General features: G+C 40.2%; 1 protein-coding gene across 1 annotated transcript in view; it reads left to right on the top strand.

The window, feature by feature from the left end:
- Positions 1 to 15,506, top strand: part of DEPDC1B (DEP domain containing 1B) — an 82,684-nt gene that overhangs the window by 26,189 nt on the left and 40,989 nt on the right. Inside the window, exons 3-5 of the mRNA XM_077897923.1 lie at positions 9,492 to 9,627; positions 13,733 to 13,860; positions 14,501 to 14,631. Coding sequence (XP_077754049.1) covers positions 9,492 to 9,627; positions 13,733 to 13,860; positions 14,501 to 14,631 — 395 coding nt within the window. The remainder of the gene's footprint in view (positions 1 to 9,491; positions 9,628 to 13,732; positions 13,861 to 14,500; positions 14,632 to 15,506) is intronic.

Raw genomic sequence — 15,506 nt, 5'->3', positions numbered from 1 at the left:
AGTAATACTATATTAAGAATAGGTCATAGACTGTCCAGGGCCTAGCAATTCATGTAGTATTTCTGATGTATGCCGTGTGTACTCTGCTGTTGTGTTTTGGCTTCTCTTTCCCAGACGTCAGTCTTCTAGAGTTCCTCTTTGCTTGCAATGGGGAGTGTTTGCACCTTTACCTGGGTGCACTTTGATTGGTTTATTAAGACTGGTTAAAGAAAAGAAAAGCCTAATCCAAGAACAAAGGAAAACTAACAAAAAAAGGAAACAAAATCTATAAGCCTGATTCTGAAGAAAAAGGAAAAAGAGAGAGAGAGAAAAGCCTGATACCAAAATTGAGAAAAGGAAACAAACCAACAAATGAACAAAGAAACTGTAGGCCTGATTCCAAAGGAAAAAAAAAAAAGAGCAAACAATTCAAAATACAAGAAAAAAAGAAAGGAAAGAAAGCCTGGTCTTATTTCCACCAGAACTGAAGCTGACGCTTTGGAGCACTCTGATCAGTAGACTTGGTACACGTGGGGGTGGCGGGTCGGTCTGAAGCGGAGGCCACTGCCCTGGCTCGTCACACCTGCCCTGGTAGGGATGCCCCCGCTGGGCGCAGGGGGACAGGTTCGGCGTAAGTGACCCCAGCCTTCAGTGGGGGCGCGGTGCTTTCTCCGAAGGCCCCTGTGTGGGGAGGACTGGTGGGACATGATGTCTCCCTGTGCCCCCCTCCCCGGGGGGGGTGGACCTTGCAGAGGAGCAACCAGTCTCCGCTCCTGGGTCCCAGGCTTCGGTCAGATCCCTGCCCTCGACCTCGGCACGGCTGAGCCCGGCGCCACGGTTGTCCCTGTGGCTGGGGGCTGGGATGCAAAACTCCAGATCTTGAAGGAGCCGGCGGGGCGCACGCTGCGCGTCCGGGAGGAGGGAGCGGTGGCGGGGCCTGTGCGGAGGGAAGCGGGGCCGCCCGCTGCCTCCCGCTGCCTCCTGGCCCGCTGCCTCCTGGCCCGCTGCCGCCTGGCCCGCTGCCGCCTGGCCCGCTGCCTCCAGTCCCTGGAGAGCGAAACGCGCCCTTCCGGATGCGCTCCAGAGCGGGGCCGGCCGTCCTGGGGGGCCGGGGTCCCCGGGGTCCCCGCAGCCGGGCCTTGGGGCGCACCCTGGCTGCCCTCAGCGCCCAGGGCCCTTCTCTCCCCCACCGCCCGCCCCTGGGTCTCAGCCGCGGGCTCTCCCCGGCCGTTTCCCTAATCCCCGGGGTTGGGGGGGGGGGTCCCCAGTCGTTGAGCGTGCCGGCTGCGGGGCCTGGGGCCTGGGGCCTGGGCCCGCCCCGGGGCTCCTGCGCGGTGGTGGACGACGGGGCCTGGGCCCAGAGGCCGGGGCTTCCGCAGGCCGCCCGCTCTTTCCAGCCTCCTCTTTTGTTCAGCTTCCCTCAGACACTGGATGTGCCTGGTACAGCCTTAAGCAGGAGGGCGGAATGCAGTCCTTGGCGGTCTTCCGGGATGCGGATCCTGTACCCCCGCTGGTCTTGACCAGTGTCGAGTGGGGACCGAGCCCCGTGGAGCCCCGTGGAGCCCCGCAGGCTGCCGTGGGCTTGCCTGACCCCGGGTTTCTTGGGAACCAGTGTCAGGTCACCTCCTGTAATAGTCACTCTCCGCCTGGCTTTTCTTGCACAGAGCCTGAGGCTTACTGAGGCAAGGAGGCAGGCTGGCCAAAGCGGTAGATGCTGCGAGTTTCTGCTGATGCTGAAGAAACAGTTTTAGCATACATTATGGGAAGAACTTTGTTTTTGCATTGTCATTTATGCCTCAGATTTATTAAGATTTATAAACGGTGTTTTCCTTGCAGTTTAGATGCCTTGGAATATTTTGTATTGATTGATTAAGTAATACATTCAACTTTGTTTCAAGTAAGGTCATCAGAGGATAGTAATTCTGGAATGGTTTATTTTATTCTATTTTTTAAAAGATTTTATTTTTCAGTAATCTCTGCACCCAACATAGGGCTCAGACTTAAAACCCTGCAATCAAGAGTCTGCTTCATCCCCTGAACCAGCCAGGCATCCTAGGAATGGTTTGTTTTTAATTATTTTTTTTCCAACCAAAATTTGGCAATAGAGGTGACAGTACGAGACCTGGATTGTTATAGTGGATGATTAGCCGTGGCTGATTCCTCTTCCAGTCTCATTTTATTTGGTGTACAACTAGATCATTCCTAAGCGACTTTATATTTTAGGGATCCAAGATCCTAATGTTAGGATTAAATTTAGAATCCTAAAAGCAAAGACAAATATGGTCCACTAGAGGGAGCTCTGCTCTTTTTAAATGTTCTCATTTGTATTTAAAAATAGATTTCATGCAAGAGTGTATACACTTTATCTGAATAATTTATATAAGAATAATAAAGTGAATACCTGTTTACTGACAATTTGCACTTTCTTCTCCAAGAGATCATCAATATCCTGCCTTCTGTGTTAATCATTTCCTTGCTTCTCCTTATTGTTTTAACACTTACGCTTGTATCCATAAGCAATGTATTGCTTTGACTTCTGAATATTTTTCTCTGTTTTGAACTTCATAATAACAGATATCAGAGAGTATGTGTTCTTCTCTGACTTGTTCTTTTCTTTCTCATGGTTTTTGAGATTCATCCACGTGGATGTCTTTTTGGTTATGGAATTTTCTCAGCTACTTTATATTCTATCAGTATATCACAGTCCATTTATCTGTTTCCCTCCCACTGGAGATTTAGGTTGCTTCCAGTTTTTTGCTTTTATAAACAAGGCTGCCATGAACGTTTATGGACATGTCTCCTTTGGCACATGTGTACAAGTTTCCTTAAGCTACCCAGTTACATAGAGTGGAATTAGTTTAGGGGATATTGCTAGGTAATGCCAAACCATTTTCCATCGTGGCTCTGCTAATTTTTGTCCCAGTAGTAGAAAACATTTGGTATTGACTAACTTAATTTTTCCCAATCTGTTAAGTGTGAAATGCTTGTGATGTTGATTACTGATAGGTGCCTCTTTTGTATGTTTATTCATTATTCCTGATTCTACATCTGGAGGTACCTGGTTCGTGACTTTGGCCTTCTTCTATAGGATTTTTTTTCTTCTTATAAATTTTTAGGAGTTTAAAAATACATATTTTGGATATTCATCCTTTTTTCAGTTATTTGGATTACAAAGATCTTTTTTTTTGTTTTGTTTTATTCATGGCGTCTTGACAAGCAGAAAAGTTTTATTTTAACATAAGTGAATGTGTCAGTCTTTTTTTTTTTACACTTTGTAGTTTTTGTATCTTGCTTGATCCTTTCATTACTGAAAGACATTTTTTAATCATATTCTAAATTTTATGGTTTTACTCATGATTTTTATTCATGATATGAAGTTAGGGTTGTTCTGATTTTCTGTTTCTGAAAAACAACCTATCTCAAACGTTAGTGTCTAGAATTTAGAAAGAGCTCATCTGGTAGTTTGTCCATTATCCTTAAGGCACCAGTTGGGCTACAAAAGTTCACTTCCAAGATGACTTCTTTCTCTGCTCAGAGATGTGGTTGGTGCCTTTGTGCTTCTTCGTCCCTCTCTCTTTTTACATGAGGTTTGATCCTATCGCGCATCTTCACACGGGTTATTCTTTTTGTGGCGTGATGGTCTTAGGGTGATCATTATCCTTACATGGTGGCTGGATTCCAACCATTCTTGGATATATCCCAAAGACAAATATTTCCAATAGGCAAAAGGAGAAAACTGCCAGGCAGCTAAGGACTAGGCCTAGAATTGGTAAAGCATCACTTTTGCCATATTCCATTTGTCAAAGCAGTGACTGGGATTGCTCACCTTCCGGGGGTAGAGAAATCTTATCTTGTTGAGTTTTTTACCTCATGAAAGCCACATTGAGGAAGAGCCACACGGGGGAAAGCTGGACAATACTGTTGTGGCCATCCTTGCAAAATGCATTCTGGTTACAATTCATTTGCAAACTGCATTCATTGCCTGCCTCACGACTCCTCAAATATATCCCATTATGGCATCACATAAAGCAATCACAGGCCCATAGCACTTCTAAAGTGCAGTTGAACATAGGTCTGCCATTTCTTGATTAGGACAGAGTTCTGCTTCCTGTGAGTGATTCTGCATATTTCCCCCTCAAGATTCTTAAACTCTCAGTTTAACCAAGATGATCTGTAAGGTGCTGCCTTCAGTCTTTTTGAGGTTAGGGTAAAAGTCTTTTTTTTTTTTTTTTTTTTTGAAAAAAGATTTACTTATGTTAGAGAGAGAGGGTGTGTTTGTGCTCGAGAGCAGTGGGAGGAGCAGAGGCAGAGGGAAAGAGAGAATCCTCAAGCAGACTTCCTGCTGGGTGCAGAGACCAATGTGGGGCTTGATGTCAGGACTCTGAGATGGTGACCTGAGCTGAAATAAAAAATTGGCCGCTTAACCGAAGGCGCCACACAGGTGCCTCAATTAAAGTCTTTTATAGCCACACATGTGACTGGTCTGAGACTATGTTTTATTTTTATTTATTTTTTAAAGATTTTATTTATTTTTTTCATGAGAGACACAGAGAGAGAGGCAGAGACACAGGCAGAGGCAGAGGGAGAAGCAGGCTCCATGCGGGGAGCCCAATGCGGGACTCGATCCCAGGTCTCCAGGATCACTCCTTGAGCTGAAGGCAGACGCCTAACTGCTGATCCACCCAAGCATCCTGTGAGACCATATTTTACCAGAAACATCTTGAATTTGATATTGGTCGTAAGGCCATTTTTACCTTGAGAATCTTTTGGGGCAGCCCAGGTGGCTTAGCAGTTTAGCGCCGCCTTCAGCCCAGGGTGTGATCCTGGAGACTTGGGATCGAGTCCCACGTCGGGCTCCCTGCATGGAGCCTGCTTCTCCCTCTGCCTCTGCCCCTCTCTCTCTGTCTCTCTCTCTATGTCTCTCATGAATAAAAAAAATAATAATCTTTTGTTGGGGGAGTTTGGGGATGATAAATAGTTTTGTTTTTGAAACAAGTCATGGGTTCTTTGAATTTCTTCTAAATTCTGCTTCAAAATTGAAGCAGTCCTTCTTCAGTTTATTTCTATCCATACCTTGTTATCAAGGCTAAAAGAAACCAGCCGGCACTTTCAACATTCGTCCTGGAGAACTCCTTCTCCACATCCACCTTTTTTGTACTTTTCATGTTGCTGCAGGTGACAGTTTTGACTGAAATTGGTGCTACTATGCAACATGAGTCCTTATGGCCTCCAACCACCACTTCCTGACATTTGTTCTAGGCTCCCCTAACATGTCTTCCTGAGCTCTCCAGGCCTCCACTGATAGCCTGTCCTGATAGAAATGCCACAAATTTCTATTCTGCTTTTCTGTTGTGTAACAAAACTATGCCCAAACACAGTGGCTTAAAACAATCATTGTTATTTTTACATAATTTGGGGGGGGAGTCTTAGCTGGACATTGCCTGGGGCTGTTGAGGCTGGAAAATCCACTTCCAGGATGACTTCTACATGCCCAAGTCTGGAGCTGCAGTGCTTCTTGACCTCAGTTTCCTTCCGAGCAGTGTCTCATCTCCCATGGCCTCTTTTTGTTGCTTAGGCACCTCTCAGTATGCTGCTCTCAGGGGCGTGGCCCTTTTGTACCTGATGGCTGGTTTCTAAGAGCTTGGCAACGAGCCTGGGAGTTCTATGAGACAGGAAGGGCGTTCCAGGCCAGTTAAGGGCTGTCTCATTCCTACCATCTTCTAGTTACCAAAGCAGTTGGAGTGGGATCACCCAGACTCAAAAGAATAGAGAAACACACTCAGAATACCTCTTGATAGGGTAGTGGCAAGATCACTTGCAAAAGACCATGTGGATGGGAAGTGCCTTTGTAAAACATCTTTGGAAGTACACTCTGCAGCAGGGATGCAATTTCACATTTCTCAATGGGATAACCAGTTGGACAGTCCATACTTTTTTATTGATCTGTAATATCTCTTCTCTTGTAAATCAGGTTTCTAAATAAATATGTATGTTTGTTTTAGATTGTCTGTCTAGACCCATGATGTTCACCTGGGAACCATTTTTTAGGGGACAGTGTCTGGAAATATTTTTGGTTATCTCACGTGGGAGGGTGTCCTATTAGCATCCAGTGGATGGAGGCCAGAGATGCTGCCAGACAACTCACAGTACATGGGACAGCTCCACACGGTAAGAATTATCCAGCCCAAAATGTCGGTGATGTTGAAGCTGAGAGTCCATGGTCTTTGCCATCAGTGCTGCCCCGACTGTGTTATCTTAAATAGCCTCGGTAGCTTGTAGGGCAAGTCACCTCACTTTGTTTTTCTTTCTTTTTTTTTTTTCACTTTGTTTTTCTTCTTTAAGAATGTCTTTTTAAAAATTTTTTTAGATTTATTCATTCATGACAGACAGAGACAGAGAGAGAAAGAGAGAGAGAGAGAGAGGCAGAGACACAGGCAGAAGGAGAAGCAGGCTCCATGCAGGGAGCCCGACGTGGGACTTGATCCCGGGTCTCCTGGATCACACTCCGGGCTGAAGGCGGTGCTAAACCGCTGGGCCACTGGGACTGCCCAAGAATGTCTTGATTGTTGTTGGCCTCTTGCATTTCCATATACATTTTACAGTCAGTTTATCATGTTTCATAGGAAACTTTTTTTAATAATAAATTTATTTTTTATCGGTGTTCAATTTGCCAACATACAGAATAACACCCAGTGCTCGTCCTGTCAAGTGCCCACCTCAGTGCCCACCACCCTGTCACCCCCACCCCCCGCCCTCCTCCCCTTCCACCACCCCTAGCTCTTTTCCCAGAGTTAGGAGTCTTCCATGTTCTGTCTCCCTTTCTGATATTTCCCACTTATTTTTTCTCCTTTGCCCTTTATTCCCTTTCACTATTATTTATATACCCCAAAGGAATGAGACCATATAATGTTTGTCCTTCTCCGATTGACTTATTTCACTCAGCATAACATAGGAAACTTTTTATTTTGATCAGAATTTCTTCTTAAGTATCTATTTTCATGAGGAGTATTGACATTGACATTTTACTATTGAATATGGGTATTGAATCTTCTTTTTTAATATATCTATCAATTTACATCATTAGTTTCTTTCAATAAAGTTTTGTAATGTCCCTATTAAATAAATAGGGCTTGCAAATCTTTGATGCAAGATGGTTTGTTCTCTCGGCCTGTTCGTTGTGAGGCTTTCAGTAAGTTTGCTTTCCTCTTTTGGGGCTTCATTTCCCCAAGTGAAAAATGTGACATTTGGATTAGGTCATCTCTGACAGGCTTTGAAGCCTAAGATGACATAATTGGAGTGTTAAAATTACAGGGAAAACTCTCAGTGCACGCAGTAAAAGAAGTCCATGAGGGGGAGCTCTTCTGCATTTTCATCTTTGGCCAGATTGCCCTAAAGATCCCACACCTCCTGTGACAGCTGCAGATATTATGGCAGAGATCTCATCTTCCCAGGGTGAAGGAAGAATGTGGCTCCCTGGTAGCTCTCCTATCACAGTTCTCCACATGAGAACTACCACTTTGGTTTTTGGAAGGTATTAATTGTTTCTGGGTGTGGGAATACAGGAAACACATTTTGAACCCAGGAGAACATTTATGGGGTCATCCTTATTGGACAAATGAATAAACTTTAACTGAGACACACTGTTACTTGCCAGAAGACAACACAAACTGTTGGTGAGAGAATTAGGGCTGGAACTCAGGTCATATTTTCACACTTAAGTTGAAGGAGTTGGGACGGTAAGCAGTGGGTATTAGTGGTGGGGTGAGGGGTAGGGATGGTGTTTAATTTTTAAGGAACTGAAAGATGGGTGACCTGTGAACTCCCTGGACATGTTTGTAACATTATATGTGTGTGTAAATGTGAGAGTGTGTGTGTGTGCCTGAGTGTGCACACGTGCTATATACTTTGGTTGGCAGTAGGGCAGTAGGACTTTTTTGTGATTGTTGGCTTAGCAATAGGATCGGACTTCTGCAAGTCAGCCTTTACTTAAGAGTCAGAGTAACTTTCACTGGCTTTGGAGATTTATTTAATTTGTATTTTGGAATTGTTTGGAAATACCTGCCTTGGAGATAACTTGATTAAAAAATTTAAGCTGTCTTTCAGTTTATTTATCTTTAACTCAATTTAATTTCATTTTTTTTTCTCACTGACTTTTCAAATAAAGTGTAGTTATTGGATATTCTTTTCAGAGAAGATGAATCTCAACTTAATTTCATTAGCCATCCTTTTTCAAGTCTCTTGTGACTATTCTTGAAATATTCCTCTATAGTGCTTATTATTTGTGATTCTTCTGATTTACCTCAATACAGACTTTTTTTTTTTTGGTAAACTATAGACATTTAAAAATTCTTTATATCTCTATGCATTTTCCTTAAGAATAAGATCTTTATTGTTTATTTGAATTATTTTTCCTGTGGGTATCATGGATAAGATTTTAAACCTTTGTTTTGGCTTAAATAAATAAAAAGTAAACTACCTCCTGACTTCCATGTCAACATTAAGAAGGAGAGTTTTTGGGACACGTGGGTGGCTCAGCGATGGAGTGTCTGCATTCGGCTCAGGGTGTGATCCTGGAGTCCTGGGATCGAGTCCCACATTGGGCTCCCTGCATGGAGCCTGCTTCTCCCTCTGTCTGTATCTCTGCCTCTCTCTCTGTGTCTCTCATGAATAAATAAAATCTTAAAAAAAAAAAAAAGAGTTCTTGTGTTACTCTTTCAAGGCAATGCAATCTCTCTTTCTAACAAACAGAAAAATCTCCTCTGAAGAAAATTTGTATTTAACTACTTTTCTGTTACTCTTTATCAGATACGGTCTAGACTAGCTTAAAGAGAGTTAGATTGTACTTAGGCTTCTCTGTGTTAGTCCAAGGAGTGATGCTGCCAGTGTCTTGGAGGGATAGGGACAGAGAAGCGTATAAAAAGGCAAAGAAGGACATTGGGTAGCTTTCCCCTCCTCTAAGTGAAGTGTTCCATATACAAAGGAAAGAGGATTAATCTATACCTGAATTAATTATAAAAATGAATATTAGGCTGTAAGAGCCTTGTGCCAATATATTCTTTCTCAGCAAGTATCACGGAGAATTCATCTGTCCATAAGTTCTATTTATATATGTACCATCTATAAATTCTGGAGAGAGTTGCGAGGTGGTAAGGATTTCAAGCTGGGTGAAAGAAATGGATATTACTTTAGCAGCCCGTGAAGAACATCTTTAATCATGAAAATCATTTGATAAGAGAACAAATTTTATTTATTTCATAATGTGTCACATGTTCGATTCCTGTTTTTCTTCATAAATGTTTATGATAGGCGTAATGAATGAACATTGAAAAAAAATCCCATGTTGGGTACAGTAAGCCATATGTGATAATTTGATTGAGTATGACCTCATTTATTATCTGAGGTTTGGAATTATTATATAAATTCTCAAGGATACAAGAAATGAGAACTATTGTTAAAATACCCCTATGTCTCCCATTGACAGCAGTAATAAAGATTTCCTTCTTGGTTTTTAGATTTCCTCCTTCTTCACCCCTGAAACCATATCCAAAGAAGCCTGCATACCAAAAGGATGTTATTAAATTTCCCGAATGGAATGACCCCCCACAGAGCACTTCACAGGAGAACATCCCAGTAAGGCCAGTTGTGATGGTAAGTGTGTTACTAAAAGATGGGCAGGGAGGTGGATGTGGAGTGGGAGGGTGGTGGTAGTGACGGTGGCTGGGGGTGAGGCTACAGCAGCCAGAAGTAGGAAGTGATCTGTGAACCACCAGCCTTAGTCTACTTCTTTTTATGAACAGTGGTCTAAAAGTACTTTAAAACACTAGCTTATGTGTCAATAGCTGAGAGAACAGTAACAGAGAAAGATTAGCTGTTGGCCTCTTTCTCTCTTGCCTGTTGACATTTTGACCAAATACATAGTAGCTATTTTCATAGGTTCAGACCAAGCAGGTTTCTGTGGCAACTCCCTTATATAATCTCCTTTTCTCCTGTGTTCTAGAAGTTACCCTTTTCTCTCTTTGTATACTCTTGAATTTTGTTCTAAGTATTAGCAGTTGAAAGTAAGAAGGTTAGGGTGTGAAGTATTGTGGAATGATCCCTAATAGATGAACAACGGTAGATTCTGCTAGTTTTGGAAAAAACCTAATAAGCTTATTGTAGAATAGACTATAATTTTTTTGCATACTTCTTCTTAAAAGTATTCTCAGTAGAAGGCTACTATGATTGAGACAATGTTAAAAAATAAAACAGAAAAAAAAAATAAAAAAAAATAAAACAGAGAAGAACTTTTATATGGCACTTTTTCAGAATTGTACTCACAAAATTTTTTTAAGGTAATATAGTCTAATAGATCTCCAATTCATACTTATTTGCAAAGATGTGATGTAAACATTTTAGGCAATTTAATTCAAAGAAAAACCTTTTTTTTTTTTTTTTTTTTTCCTGAAGAGATTGTATTCTCTCTTTGAAGAGAATAATAGTTAAGAAGCTTAGGCTTTTTTTTTTTTTTTTTTTAAGATTTTATTTATTTTTTCATGAGAGACACACACACACACACACACACACACACACAGAGGCAGAGACACAGGCAGAGGGAGAAGCAGGCTCCCTGTAGGGAGCCTGATGTGGGACTCGATCCTGGGACCCCAGGATCATGCCCTGAGCCGAAGGCAGACACTCAACTGCTTGCCACCCAGGCCTCCCAGTTTTTTCAAAGATAATTCAGGAAAAAGAATGACACCAGGACAGAAATAGAGACTCCATAAAGGCTTACAGGTTTGTCAGGACAGTGATGAATTTGGTTTTAAGTATGTTTGATGATAAACATGGCTTGTATTAAATGGAGGTGTCTCATAGGCAGATGGAGATAATGATCCTGGAACTTAAAGGCAAGATAATATTTGGAAATCATTAATTTAGTCATTCAACAAATATTTATTGGGTGTCTGCTGCGTACCATGTATTTTGTTAGGCTCCATGGATACAGTAATATGTGATACAGTTTTAACTCTAAAAAGGCTCATAGTCTAGTGAAGCATACAGTACAAAAATAGATAATTAGAAAACAAAGTGGAAATACTTTGGGTATTTGAGAACTTTTAATTCATTCCTAATGAGGAGTACTTAATCAAGGCCTAGCTGATAGTTCCTGTCTAGAGAAAGTTAAAATGTAAGTTGCATGAGATCAGATACATTTTTTTTTGAACATTTTCATTTCAACATCTAGCATGTTCCCATTGATAGAGTGGTTATTCAACAGACATTTTTTTTTTTTAAGATTTTTATTTATTTATTCGTGAGAGAGAGAGAGAGAAGCAGAGACACAGGCAGAGGGAGAAGCAGACTCCCTGCAGGGAGCCCGATAGGCGACTCCATCCCAGGACTCTAAGGTCACGACCTGAGCCAAAGATAGACGCTCAACTGCTGAGCCACCCACAGGTGCCCCTGATTTCCTTTTTTCAGTCAGTTGGGTGTCTGCTTTCAGCTCAGATCATGATCCTGGAGTCCCAGGATCGAGTCCTGCATTGGGCTCCCTGCTCAGCAGGGAGTCTGCTTCTACTCTGCCCCTCTCCCAGCTCATTCATTCTCTCTCTCTCGCTGTCTTTCTTTCTCAAATAAATAAATAAAATATTAAAAAAAAGAAACAATTTTTCTTAAAGAACTAGAGCTCATCATTCATTTTTTTCTGTTCTACTTTCCCGGTTTCTATCTTTGCTTCCTCTTTGCTTGTTGGTTTTTGTTTTTGTTTTATTCTGTCTTTTCTCTTGCTTCACCATTTATACAAATAAAAAATATATGATAATAAAATAAAACTTGTGCTTGTTGAGGGGCAGTACAGTGTGGAAAGTAAGATATTGGACTACTGGGTTTGGATCTTGATTCCTACATTTACCAGTTATTTGGGCTTGTTTCTGTTTTTTTTTTTTTTTTTTTGGTTTGGGCTCAGTTCATAATCTCAGAGTTGTGAGATCAAGCTCTGCATTGGAATCTGTGTTGGGCACAGGGTCTGCTTGAGATTCTTCTCTTCCTCTCCTTCCACCCCTCCTGCCCTATGCTTACACACTCTCTCTCAATAAATTAATAAAATTTTTCTTAATGGTGAAACTGAGATGGTAATAGTACCCTCTGGGGTAGGCTCGTTAGAATCAAGTGAGGTCAGATCTATAGAGTGCTTAGAGTCGTGGCTGGCACACAGGTGTTCAGTAACTGTTAATTACTATTGATGTTACACATTTATTTAATAGAATTGTTTTTAGGCAGAAACAAAGGAAAATAAATTACTCATGATATCATCCAGAGAGAATTGATATTAACATTTATGTGGTGTATCCTTTTTACCACACAAATTTTTAACACAAAAATGAGACCATGTTGAGCTTTTCATAGCCCATGTTCTTTACAATGTGCTTAGCTTTTTTTATGTTATTAGACATTTGACATCATTTTTTAATATCTGCATCATGTCTAATATAAAAGTAATATATTTTATTTATCCAGTATTTTACTGTCAGATATATACTGTGTTTCCAGTTTTTTAGTAAACAGTTGTAATGAGCAATATGTTTACAGATAAATAGTTGAATATATCCATGGTGTTTCTTTCTTTAAAAAAAAATTATTTATTTATTGAGAGAGAGAGTGTGTGAGCATAGGGCAGGAGGTGTAGAAGGAGAGGGAGAGAAGAATCTCAAGCAGATCCTGCGCCCAACACAGATTCCAATGCAGAGCTTGATCTCACAACTCTGGCATTATGAACTGAGCCCAAACCAAGAATTGGATGCTGAACTGACTGAGCCACTCAGGTGGCCCCATGCTATTTCTTTAAAATAGCTTTTGGAAGCAGTTTTGCTAGGCAAATGCAATCATTTATATGCCTGTCTTCAAAAATGAACACCTAATTTAGATACTTTAAACAAAATTCACAAATCCACATGGGCTTTGACTTTCTTTTGTAATTGAGTAATTCTGCAAGAACAGAATCACAAAACAACTTTCTGGCTGTTTTTCCAAATTTATAAGATTTTTCTATCACGATACTTTTGTAAAAATATTACAGAAAATCTTTGTAAATAATTTAAGTGTTTTTCCTCTAAAACTTCAAAGTTTCTGTGATTACAAAAAGGAAGTTTTAAGAATCAAATGTCTAGTAGCCTAAATATGAGAAAGGAGATACTGAGAATTTTGAACTGGTGAAGCTGTGTGACTTTGAGCATATTATTTAACCTTTCTGAGCTGTAGTTTTTCTCCTTACTATCTCCAGTTGTCCTGTGGAGCTCTTGTTTTTCCTGCCCTCTGCAGTTGCCTAACATCTGGGTCTGCTCTTCAACATTGTACTTATTTGATCTTTGCTTATCAAAAATAGAGACTTCTTGAAAGTAACAGACTTTAAGTTTGTTTCAAACAATCACTCAGTTTGGACAGCGTATGAATATTGGTGGATATCCTTTGACTTAATTCTGAATTTTATTTCATGGCTACTTCATTGATGAGTTGGAATTCCCACAGGAAAGAAATAGTCAATGTCATGCTAATTGCCATAGTTCTTTTGTAATTTATAAATACTCACTTAAAATGTGACCTGATCCTTCAGAGTTATACCTTACTTCTTGGTAGTCTATGCAAAGAAAGTTAGTTTATATTTCTAGTTATTATTTTAAATCAAGCTACAAATAACCAAGCCAAAGAAATTTCTGGTAAAATCATAGTCTTGTCTATTGAAATATTTCTTCTTTCTTTCTATCCTCCCCCCAAATAGAACTCTGAGATGTGGTATAAGCGTCACAGTATTGCTATCGGAGAGGTGCCAGCTTGCCGTCTTGTCTACCGCAGACAGCTGACAGAGGCCAATGTCGAAGAGATATGGAAGTCTATGACATTATCGTAGTATGTGCAGTTGATATTAATGAGAACTTTCAGTGTTCTCTTTTCTTTTTCAATTTTGATCCTCTACTACTCTCTGCATATTTGATTTTCTGAAATTATGTATTAAAATCTTTGTATTATTTGCAGCTGTGGTGCTTGGCAAACATAATTTAACTAAATTCTGGAAATTTTCTACCGTCATTTATAGAATAGCTAAGAATAGAAACTTCAAAGTTCTTAAACTTCCTATAACACTGAAGCTTTATGTTTAATGAAACACAGTGGTAAGTTTGATCTCCTAGATATTTGGCATACAATAGATAATTAAAGTAAACGATGTTATATAGAAGGTTTTTTTCCCTTCACAGACATACTAGTAGCAGTTTCTCATCATTGGATAAGCTGGCTTTCGTTTTTTATAATCTCTTTACTTATGAAATATATTTCTTGGCATTATGTTATTAAATTAGTGAGGCAATCTGTTAATAGCCAAAGGATCTTTTAAATTTGTTTCATCATATTCAATTTCTAGCCTTTTTGCCAAAGATTGGATGAAATGCATGAAAACAACACATTTTAAAGATTGATCTTTTACATGCCAGGTTTTTGGGTAATGTTGATTTTTTTTTTTTAAGTACTTAATTTTCATGTATCTTTCCAGCTTACAGAAAGTCCTTGGCCTGGATTCTTTGGAAGAAGTCTTAGACATTAAACTGGTCAACTCCAAGTTCATCATCCATAATGTGTACAGTGTGAGCAAGCAGGGAGTTGTCATCCTTGATGACAAGTCAAGTAAGTACCTAAAAACCATTCTAGTGGTCCTATTTTGACCCACTATGTTGGCTGCACAGTCCCATCAGCTTTTTTTTTGATCCTTCCCTAAATCCTCAATAAATGTATCCCCTCAGTATTCATAGCGGTGTGTCACTTCCTCGTATCTTTTAAATAATTATGTGGATTAAGGAAGTGACAAGGAAAGGTGAATATTCAGGACTCAAAGCCTCAGCACAGTCCATCCAGAGGCTAGTTCAGTGTTAGCTATATAGGGCATTAAGTAGTTCTTTATCATTCACGGAAAATCCCTGAAAAGTAAGTTTAAGACCTAACCTAAAAAAAAAAAAAAAAAAAAAAATACCTAACCTAATACTTGAGTTAGTTTGCCACTGACTGGGCCTTAGAGATTGATTTTAGGTTTCAAGTGGGTCTGACTGATTTTTGGTTCTCACTGACCTTTTCGTTACAGTGTCTCTGTGGTAGATTTTCTGGGAGAGTCTTGGTTTAGGTCCTTTTTTATTCTTGTTGATAAAAAAAGGTAGCCCTTTAAATGCTGAAGATGCTTTAATTTTTTTTATACCTTTTCTCCCAGTTTACAAATCAGGAAAAAAAGACATTTAGCAGCTGCCTATCCTGGTTTTTTTTTTTTTTTTTTTTTAAATTTGGAAAAATAGTGATATGGTACCTACTTGTAGTGGTCCAGAATCCCTGAATGAGTTTTAAAGTTTTCTTCTTTTGGATTGGGGATGGGCCAGAATTGGATGGTTTTTGAATGGTTCTTTTGTAAATACTTCCAACCCTTGATCCTGGGGAGAGCTGGAGCTAGAATGACCATTGGATGTGGGAATATGCTATAGTACTTTTGGATTTTTTATAAGTTATTATTAAATTTA

The sequence above is a fragment of the Canis aureus genome, chromosome 5, assembly GCF_053574225.1.
Source record: "Canis aureus isolate CA01 chromosome 5, VMU_Caureus_v.1.0, whole genome shotgun sequence".
NCBI classification, from domain to species: Eukaryota; Metazoa; Chordata; class Mammalia; order Carnivora; family Canidae; genus Canis; species Canis aureus.
The sequence above is the reverse complement of the archived record's forward strand: the minus strand, read 5'-3'. Positions and strand labels throughout refer to the sequence as shown.